This window comes from Penaeus japonicus, unplaced genomic scaffold (assembly GCF_977035675.1).
Source record: "Penaeus japonicus unplaced genomic scaffold, GWHDUDI00000001_assembly GWHDUDI00000030, whole genome shotgun sequence".
NCBI lineage: Eukaryota > Metazoa > Arthropoda > Malacostraca > Decapoda > Penaeidae > Penaeus > Penaeus japonicus.
Genome location: NW_028234432.1, coordinates 7278576 through 7289402, shown reverse-complemented (window position 1 = coordinate 7289402; position 10827 = coordinate 7278576). Strand labels below are relative to the sequence as shown.

The 10827-nt window shown below is 41.1% G+C and overlaps 1 protein-coding gene across 2 annotated transcripts in view; it reads left to right on the top strand.

The window, feature by feature from the left end:
- Positions 1–10827, top strand: part of SerRS (Seryl-tRNA synthetase) — a 15191-nt gene extending 4364 nt beyond the window's left edge. Inside the window, exons 3-13 of one of the 2 annotated variants that reach the window (XM_086554950.1) lie at positions 1–125; positions 2314–2424; positions 2713–2844; positions 3113–3227; positions 6788–6966; positions 7169–7296; positions 7767–7857; positions 8478–8667; positions 8964–9061; positions 9356–9485; positions 10438–10827. The exon at positions 1–125 is cut by the window's left edge and continues 148 nt beyond it. In XM_086554950.1, coding sequence (XP_086411076.1) covers positions 1–125; positions 2314–2424; positions 2713–2844; positions 3113–3227; positions 6788–6966; positions 7169–7296; positions 7767–7857; positions 8478–8667; positions 8964–9061; positions 9356–9485; positions 10438–10535 — 1397 coding nt within the window. In that variant the 3' untranslated portion in view covers positions 10536–10827. The remainder of the gene's footprint in view (positions 126–2313; positions 2425–2712; positions 2845–3112; positions 3228–6787; positions 6967–7168; positions 7297–7766; positions 7858–8477; positions 8668–8963; positions 9062–9355; positions 9486–10437) is intronic. The other variant, XM_086554951.1, reaches the window with a different exon arrangement.

Genomic DNA, 10827 nt, shown 5'->3' with positions numbered 1-10827 from the left:
CTGGCCCCCCTGATGCCCAAGCGCACCCTTCCGTCTCGCGCTGGTTTGCACACATGCGCTCGTTCACCCCCCAGGAACTCTCAGACTTGCCTGACCCCCAGAGGCTACCGTTCAGAGCGCCGCTGGTAAGGGGAACGTAAGGCCAGCCTGGTGCCTGGGAGGAAACGGAAGGAAGGGAGGGATGTAGGGTAGAGGATAGGGGCTTTGTGCACCTTGAAGCTGTTTTGACGGACTCTGATTTTTTTTCCTGCTTGAAATGTCGCTGTTTTATGCACTAATGGTAGACTTTGTTTGCTTGCCAATAGCTTTTACCTTTTTTTGAGGGTTTGATATATGAAGATTTTTCTTTTGTGCAGATTTGTTCTTTTCTTCTTTTTCAGTCATATTTTTGGATTTATTTTTTATTTTCTTTACTTTTTTCTCATGCCCTAATTCAAGATGATTATAATACCGGTTTTGATTAGCCTTTGTTTTGTGCCATAATAACATTGACCCAACTTTTGCTAAGTAATTGCAAAGGTAAAGAGCATGGACTTTTAAAGTAAACCTGGATTTCTCTGATTTTTATGTATTCATTACAGAGACAAATGTTTATTGTTTGAATGGGGAAAGTTTATTTAAAGTAAAAGGGAAAAAGCACAATATAAACACACCAGGAAAATGCATGTTTGTCACAACCGAAACAGAGAGAAAAAGAAAAGTTCATAGGAAAAAACATGTCAAGAGTTATGGATAGCTGCAGTACTCTATTTCTGGTGAAGCCTTCAAGTATTACTAAGACTTATAGGAAAAGACATTTGTGTTTAAAAGTTTTTAAACTACATTTGTAATGAGAAATTTTGGTCTTAAAGGTGGAGATGTTTGTGTGTATCTAGAAACTGAGTGCTTCCATATATTGAGATATGTAATGGGTTTTCACTGTGTGAAAACCCAAAATGAGAGGCACAGACATAATGAAGTGTAAATTTTTAAAGTCTGATGCTAGTTTTGTCTCTTGGCTTTCTATGTTTGTCTCATGTCTTATTTCTCTCTAGCGTATGGTTTTATGAAGTGATTCCTCTTGTGTATTTTGATTATAAGGAGAGTGTCATGTTATTATCACTGGCTGTTTATGTGAAAATGACTGGAAATATAGTGTAGCACATATGTATTGCATTTAAATTGCAGAAGTGACTTGCAATATTAGAATGCTAATGGTGCACTCATCTATGTTTATATGAGTTTGTAGATAGTGATGGGTATTAGTGGTGGGATATATGAACAGCATGTGAATTTGCAGTTTAACACTAATCTAGATTGATGGTTTTATTAGACTTTAGTGAAAGGGAGTTTTTTGAAGTCAAATTCCATCTTAGGTAGAAGTGACTGGATTTGTATCTTGTATTATCTGAGAAAACAAGAAATGTTTGTGTAAACATTTAAGAAAGCAGCCTTTCAATTTCTTGTTTTAGTGTTTGGTTATATAATCTACAAGGATGATTTTAGAAAATGGAAGAAAAGAATAGGATGGTAGACAGCTGTGCAAACAAGCATTTTGCAATGGTGTGTAGCACTCATGCTCCGAAACCTTGCACTTTTCTTGTGCCCTTTTGAGGAATTGTTTATTACTTGTATTTTGTCATTTTGATAACATAAATGTTGAATTAACCTGATAATGCTGGGATGGGTCTGGCACTACCCAGTCTTAATGCCGGGGTATTTCAGTGTGCCCACTCAGGCCACGGTTACCCGCTGCCTGAGCATACAAGATGCCCTGATGTGATACAGCGTCCCTGGCGACAATTGCTGTCACCACATGACACGAAATCGCATCATTCATCGTTAACAGGTTAAAGTCTATAAGGACACAAGGACAGTATTTTCTCAAGAGATTGTATAGAAGTGGCAGTGTAGTTTAGTGAGATTAATGTTTATACATATGTGCATATATTTTATATGCTTACTTAGCTTTGTTTTTGGAATGCATTTTTATATGTATATTTTCAAGGAAGTGTTTGTGTGCATTTATTGGTGTTCTCCCTGTATTATATGCTGAATGCATGTGTAAGAAATGTTTTTTTCTCAATAATAAACATTTTCCGTATGGTTAGATAAGCTATTCAAAGATATGATTGCCAAGGGTAATTAAGAATGTGTAGTGAAAGTGTATTACTGTTCTCTCTAGATTCTCAAAGAATCCTATGGCAAGATATTTAAGAAATAAGTAAGGTAATTGATATCCAATCAGTAATAATCAGTAATAAATTGAGTCCTCCAGGTATGTAGCTTATTACTATATTCTATCAATTGATTTCCTTTCATTATTTCTTCCAGGCAAAGGAAGCTGAAGGAACAGAAACAAATGTGCCAGATGAAATCAAGGCAAAGCTGACAGAGCTTACCATGGACCTTCTGCGACCTCTCACAGTGTCCCAGCTGAAAGAGGTAAGTCTTTGGCAATAGTCTAAATTATTGTACATTAAGAAACATGTATATTTTGAGTTCTTAATTTGTATATATGTACTTGTGTGTGTGTGTCTGTCTGTTTGTGTTTGTGTTTCACATTATCATTATTATGAAATGAAAAGATTTCATATAAATCATCATTTTGTATTTATCTCAGGAGCACCTGGGTATAACATTTTGCAAACAAATAACTGAATGTCATGTAATCAGAGACTAAACTGAGGGACATATCATGCTCAGATCCTTAATATTCCCTTGCATTCCCAGGTTAGGAAATTGGTCGACGAAGCCATGGCCCAGAATAGCGAGGAGCTCGTCAAAACAGAGAACGAGAGGGACTCCATCCTGAAGGAGATCGGAAATCTTGTGCCGGACGATGTCCCTGTCAGCGACAATGAGGTATGTCCTGCCAGGGGGCTAATGATAACATTGATAATTTGTGTATTACTTTGTTTGCTAAAAAGTTTTAGGTGATTACACGGTTAACTTCAGAGAAACTTAGAAGAGTTGTTCTTTCACATCTTTAGAAACACCATGTCAATCTTTTATCAGTCTCTCCTCTATTTCTTGTTCTTTCTTTGGCAGTTCATCTTCCTCCTCTTCTTTCACTTCCTCCTCCTCCTCCTCCCCATTTTCCTTGATTTTTCAATATTTACTTTCTCTTCAGGATAATAATGCCATCGTCAGAACGTTCGGAGAGGAGACCAAAAAGAAATATTCACATGTTGACCTCATATCCATGATTGGAGGTGTTGACAGCAAGCGTGGTGCTGTGACCTCAGGTCAGTTCAAGTTTTTTTCTCTTCAAGCTATTTGTTATCTTTTTTTTTTTCTCTCTATTTTTAATGACATCTCTATATTTCTTCCCTTTTATGTTAATTGCTCTTAACCCATTAACGCCGGGTGGTACAGCGTCTGTACCGCGACCTCTCTGAGCCCGGTGGCCGGGTGGTACAGGTGTGGTACCACAAATTTTTGCTTCGATATTCCGGCTGGTACATACGTTGTACCACCGCCACCTCGCCCACCATAAGTGCCAGAACATGCGTCTTTTTGACTTTTTCTTTTTGTTATCGTGTTTTTGAAGTGACGTCAGAACCCACGTGACTTTCTATGAAGACAGAACCCACGTGACTTTCTGTGACGACAGAACTCACGTGACTTTCTGTGACGACAGAACTCACGTGACTCTGTGACGACAGAACCCACGTGACTTTGTGACGTCAGAACCCACGTGACTTTGTGACGTCAGAACCCACGTGACTTTGTGACGTCAGAACTCACGTGACTTTCTGTGACGACAGAACCCACGTGACTTTCTGTGACGACATAACCCACGTGACTTTCTGTGACGACAGAACCCACGTGACTTTCTGTGACGACAGAACCCACGTGACTTTCACGTACGCGACTTTCGGTGACGTTGCAGCCCGCGTCATCGGAAACTACGTCACTCCGATGACCTGATTCGTCAATTACTTCCACGTAGGGAATTGTGACGTGGTAACGCGGGAAAATGGGGTATAAATAGCCCCCTGGAACACCTCAAAAATCACTCTGCTTTCGAGATGGCTCCCAAGCGCTCCTGCTCCGCTACCCGCTACGCTGCCCGCACCCTGTTGCTCTCCACCTCTTCGGAGGATGACCCTGCTCAGGTCTCGAGCACTCCGAAGAGGCCCCGCCCTGGGCCATCCCACCTTCCCGACGACTTCCGTGATCTTCCTCATGCCCGACCTCTGACTGTCTTTGACTTCTCGTCATGCGACGAGGACAGCGACGACGACGCCGACTACCGTCCTCGCAGGCAGTCAGAGGAAGAAGGTCACGGGGACAGCTCCTGTTCGGAGGACGAGCAGGAAGACTACGTCGGCCTGGTGGATACCACGCTGGAGAGCGACGAGCCCTTGTCCGCTTACGTGGACCGTAGGCGCAGCAGGAACGAGCCTGGGACTCCCTCTTTCGTTTGGAGAAAGAGGGACAACTTTCCTCGAAAGCATGCGTTCGCTGCCCATCCTGGGGTCAAGGCCGACCTGGATGGGTCCAGCACGCCACTGGAGATCTTCAGGTGCTTGTTCCCTGAAGATCTCCTCCTCCACATCATCACGGAGACCAACTTGTAAGTAGTCATCATTTACTCACCTTTTGCTCTATATTGTTATATGTTTTGTGTATAGATGTCCTCCCTCAGACAATGTTGGAATTGTTTTACTTATGTTTGATTTTTACTCTTCTGCAGGTATGCTGAGACACGCCCTCCTCCCTTCTCATCCCATATGAGGAAGTGGACTCCACTGTCCAGGGAGGAGTTCTCTGCATACATGGGCCTCCGTGTGAACATGGGGCTGCAGCCCCGCTCGAACTACCGCGACTATTGGTCCACCGACGAGCACCTGCGGTCGTACCTCTACTCAGACGTGATGGCGCGGGACAGGTTTGACCACCTCACCAGCCACCTCCATTTCGCCCATTTGGAGGAGGGTGAAGGCGTCCCCGCAGATCGTCTGTGGAAGCTACGGCCGGTGATCGACTCCCTGGATTTGACCTTCAAGTCCACCCTCGTGCCCGACAAGGACATAGCCATCGACGAGTCCTTGTGGAAGTTCCGTGGGCGCTTGGGGTTCATCACCTTCAACCCTTCGAAGCGAGCTCGCTTCGGGTTGAAGGTATACAAGCTGTGCGCCTCCACGGGCCCGTCGTCCGGGTACACCTCGTGTTTCCGGATTTACACGGGCCAGGACCGTGGGGACGTGCCAGCTGGGACGAAGGTCGTCTTGGAGCTGATGGAGAAGAGTGACTGTTTGGGGAGGGGTTACAGTGTCTTTGTTGACAATTGGTATACCTCCCCGACTCTTTTCCACATGCTTCAGGAAAGGCGGACGAATGCGGTGGGTACTGCGCGCATCAACAGGAAGTGGATGCCGAAGGACTTCACCGCACTGAGAAGAGGCGAGATGGACTACAGGAGTACCCCTACGGGCATGCTCTGCGTGCAGTGGCATGACCGTAAGGTGGTCACCGTACTGTCTACGGTTCATCGCGCCTCGGTCGACGGAGACGGAAAGCCCCACGCCATTCTCGACTACAACGTCGGGATGAAGGGCGTGGACGTGGGCGACCAACTTTCCGCCTCCTACCCCACCACTCGGAGGTCGAGGGTGTGGTACAGGAAGGTGTTCTTCTTCCTGTTCGACCTGGCGGTCGTCAATGCCTTCGCCGTTCATCGGACACTAGGCGGCCAGAATTCCCAGAAGGAGTTCCGGTTGAAGCTGGGGAAACTGCTCATCGGCGGCTACCGGTATGGTAACGCGCCGATGACCAGGAGGACCGCCCTTGACGAGGGTGTTCTACCAGGCCAGCTTCCGCCACAGACGAGGGCACGACGACCGCATTCTCAGCAACCCGCCTTGCCAGGGAGTCGGCTTCGATGTCGCGTGTGTTCCCGCAATGGAATACAGCGAAGGACCAAGACGCGGTGCATAACCTGTGGCGTGGGGTTATGCCAGTATGACTGCTTTGATGAGTGGCACGACTTCGTCTGAAGTCGTGCCACTCGTCAAGGTAGTCATTCGTACAGTACATATGCTTTTATGTACCTTCTGATTCTCTACATATGCTTATGTAGTGATTGTTGTTTCTACATATGTTTTTTATGTAGTTTCTTCCATTTTATATACATGTTTGTATATATATGATTGTATATACATTGTATATACATTGTACATATGCTTTATGTACTTGTTGTTTACCTTTTCATCAATAAACCTTGTTATTCTTTCCATAATTTCTCATTTTCCACCATAAACATACAGTAGAAATGGTAAAACTTGCCTTTCTCCTTTTCTCTCATGATTACTTGGCATTGGTACTCCACACATCGAAGATGGATACATAAGAAAGCAGAATGAACTCAGAACTCAAAGTTATAACCAGTAAAACATAGTGCGATCTTGTAAAATCGTAAAAATCGACTTGTAACTATTTTCGTTTTTTCAGCTTTTTAGCTCATTATTACGTATCAAAGGTAATCACACAAATCGAAGACGAATACATAAGAGAGACGAATGAGTGTATGGGTTAATACATCTTCCTCTTTCTCAGCATATACCTTCTCTCTCTCTCTCTGCCTCCCTCCCTCCCTCCCTCTCTCCCCCTCTCCCTCTCTCTTCTTCCCTAGCCCTCTCTCATAGATTCAATCCTCCCCCCCTCCCCTCCCCCATTAAGTCACCTAATTAATTACTGATTTCCCCAAAGTAAATTCCTCTCGCAATAAAATTAAAACCTTTATCATGCGGACGACAAATCGCTTCTCCTTTTCCTCATTCTTTTGTTCCTCTCTCCACAGGTGCCCGCGGCTACTACCTGATGGGCCCAGGGGTGTTCCTGGAGCGTGCGGTGGTGGAACTGGCCTTGAGCTTCCTCAACAAGAAGGGCTACACTCCCTTGGTGACCCCCTTCTTCATGCGCAAGGAGGTCATGCAGGAGGTCGCTCAGCTCTCTCAGTTCGACGAGGAGCTCTACAAGGTGCTTTTTTTTTTTTCCCCAACTCAGAAGGGGATACTAAGATTATTGAATTAGAAAGTATTATAATTGTTCATATTTTTCTTCGATCTTCATCCCCATTTCACCCCCCATAAGAATTAAAATCGAATTAGAAAGTATTATCATTGTTCATAATTTTTCTCTTATCTTCATCCCACCGTTTCACCCCCCGTAAAAATAACAGGTCCTCGGGAAGGGTGATGTTCCTGGATCTGATCTTGTGGACGAGAAATACCTCATTGCCACCTCGGAGCAGCCCATTGCAGCCTTCCACCGAGACGAGTGGATCCCTGTCGATCAGCTGCCTATCAAGTAGGCTTTTTTTTATTTGTTGTCTCTATTTTTTCTTTCTTTCTTACTCCTGTTTTTAAAATAGATCTAGATACTTGGCTGTATTGTCATGATACAGGGGAATATTTTGAAGTCTTGTTCTCCTTATGTAGTCATTACTCCATGCAACCTCTTTTTTTTTTGCATATCTTTTTATTTCTTTCATTTTTCTTCTCATATATTTTTTTCTTATCCTTACTTGATAATAAAGCAAATTGTTACATGATCAGTTCCTCACAAATGTGACCTTTTCATTTTCTTGAGAAGTTCCATGAATTGGAAACAAAACTACAATACTAACAAAGATGCCCACAAAGCTTTATTACTTTCAAGTTGTCAAAGAAGATTTCTTATTTATATGGCAGCTGTTACTTGATAGCTCTAATAAAAGAAAAAAGTCATATATACAGCATCTTCAACAATGAAGATCTAAATTAGTTGCATCTTTCAAGGTACTCGGGTCTGTCTTACTGTTTCCGCCAAGAAGTGGGTTCACACGGGAGGGATACGAGAGGCATCTTCCGAGTGCACCAGTTCCAGAAGGTGAGTGAGCTGTGGGTGTTGTGTTTTTATGTGCAAATTTGAGTACTGTGAGCAAAAGAGAGAGAATTGAGCTAGTTTGTAAGTTGGTTGTGAAGTTTTGAAGTTTTTGAATGGTTTTGTTATGTTCTTATGACTGATTATAAGTATTATTGTCAGCATTATATGTACAGAAATATATTTGTTTCTGAGATTGTTAAAGTGAGAGAGAGAATGAGTGATTGAGTATGTGCTTCCATTGTGTAGGTACAGCCACGAGCTAATTGAACAGACATGAGCTCACACACCTAGCTATTTCATTGTTTTAAGGATTTAAGTTTGATATTTAGGTGAGTTGTATGTATCCTGACATCCATACTTTGAATCAAAGATAAAGTGAAATGAAAAGCCCATATCAATGAAATAAATGTTATGATGCATATAACACTATTTCATTAGCTTATTTTGTGCCTCTACATATATTGAGGAGTTCCTATGTTTAAAAGGACTGTGTACTGGCTGTTCCATTGAAACAGTAACAAGATATAAAGCCGAACTATTCCACTTCCTGTAGCAAAAGCTAGACCCCCCACATGATAATAATCTGAGCACAGCAACAACACTTCATCCGTCCGATTTTACAGGTGGAGCAGTTCTGCCTGACCTCCCCCCATGATGGAGCATCCTGGACCATGATGGAGGAGATGATCAGCAATGCGGAGGACTTCTGCAAGGCCCTGGGGCTGCCATATCGCGTGGTCAACATTGTATCAGGCGAGCTCAACAATGCAGCTGCCAAGAAGCTCGACTTGGAGGCGTACTTCCCTGGATCAGGTGAGTTTTTTTCTCTTTTTTTCTCATTTAATTTGTTTATTTTCATTCTCTCTTTGGCCTTCTGTATTTCTATATTTATTTGACTCTTTCTTTGTAATCCCCCTCATCTTTTTCCCTCATTCATCCTTCTGTGTGTCACAGAATAATCCGAGTTTTAATTGTTTGTGTATGTTCATAAATGTATTCTTTAATAAATCTGGTGCATTTTGTCTTTCCTTTTTTGTTCTCTTAATATGAGATTATGTATTTTTCTGTGTTTGTTTGTCCTCGCCATTACTTTTAATTTCTCTCCTTAGGTGCCTACAGGGAACTGGTATCGTGTTCAAATTGCCTCGACTACCAATCACGGAGATTAAAGGTCCGCTATGGAGCAACCAAGAAGATGAACACTGCTGTAAGTGGCTCGGAAGTATTAGACTTTTACTGTTAATATATTTTATTTATTTATATGTTTTCTGATTCTTCCATTTTTATGTTAGGATTCACTGTAGACTCATTTTTCAGGAAATAGTTTATTAGTTGTTTGTAACATATATGAAAAATTTAAACATTTAATCTTTGAAGTCAGAAAACCGAAGGCTTTTCCATGAATAGCTCTGTCTATAGAAGTTTCATTCAAGTATAATCTATCATTATGTCCAAAATCACTTCACATACAAAGTCATCATTACCAATTTCCCCCTTGAAGGTTGAGTACGTGCACATGCTGAACGCCACCATGTGCGCGACCACAAGAGTGATTTGTGCCTTGTTAGAGAACTACCAGACTGAGGATGGCATTGTCGTCCCAGATGCCATTAAGCAGTACATGCCAGAAGGTGAGGACGCCTTAATCGTTTTTTATGGCTTAGTTATCTAGTTTTTTTGTTGTTGTTTTTTTAGCTATGCACTAAGTGGTTTCAGAGGGCATCGGTTTTGAATGGAAGTGTTTGGTTCCTGTACTTGGTCCAAAGAATTTTGTCTGATTAATCTATGGTGTTGGGTTCTTAGTGATTTCATTGTTTATTTGCTTTTATTATTTTTATTCCATTTTATTTTCCAATGTTTGTACTTAGAGACTATTACTTGCTATACTTTTATCAATATATGGAGATACACATCTGTATTCAAATAGCTTGTTATTTGTCTGTAGATTTTTATCTTGTCTGGCTGAAATCCTTGATGTGGTTATATTTAGTGTATATTGTTATTTGTACTCTCATTTGAAGTCAAGTGAAATCTGGGATGCTGTTTTCAGAAAATTTAATGTGTAGCTTATGTACTGTAGATTGAGTCTATAGACAGTTTGCAGGCATAAGTATTAATTTGCACATAGTCATAACATCACAGAAAATACATAAATAAATTAAAATCTATATAGATATAGATATTTGCAAAATGTTGAGAGATAAAAAGCACTGGCATGTATTTAGAATGAACATAACAGAAGCACTTAATTCCTCATTATAGTGAAAAAGTATAATTATTTATTAATAAATGTATTATTATATGTTTTAAGATCCAAGAAAGTATATTTATAAATTATGATTTAACTAAGTATAGCAGTATTTAATAATTAAGATAGATAAGTTAAATTTAAGATAAGAAAATACTCCTATATTATGTTAACAGAAATTTTACTTATGTATTAAGTTGAGAGTAAATGTAACTTGTATATTTAATATAAGACAAATATACCTATGTCAAGAATAAGCAAAACTTCTAATTTAAGACAACATATTTTTCCTTGCTCAGATAATGAGATTCACAACTATCTGTCTAAATCCACAGGTTACAAAGAATTCATCCCCTTCAAGTACCCAGCGCCCATTGACGAGGAGGCTGCGAAGAAGAAGAAGAAGGGCGGGAAGAACAAGCAGGAAGAGTGATCGTAGCGAAGACGCGTAGGAGGAAAATGAAAGAACGCTTACCTTTACAAATTCTTGGATGTGGAATATTATAATAATGACGAAAATTCATTCAATTTTTCTCCAGAGTTATTAGATGCTTGAAGAAGAAGAAAAAATCACTGAAGGTTAAGCTTCGCTAATTCACAACATAAGTGATATTTTTTAATTTATATTTATGGATTATTTAGTATAGTGGTGAGAATGTTATCTTGGGCCATTATCAAAGCAACTTTGGTATAAAGTAATTTTGAAATAAACTATGAAAAATGTT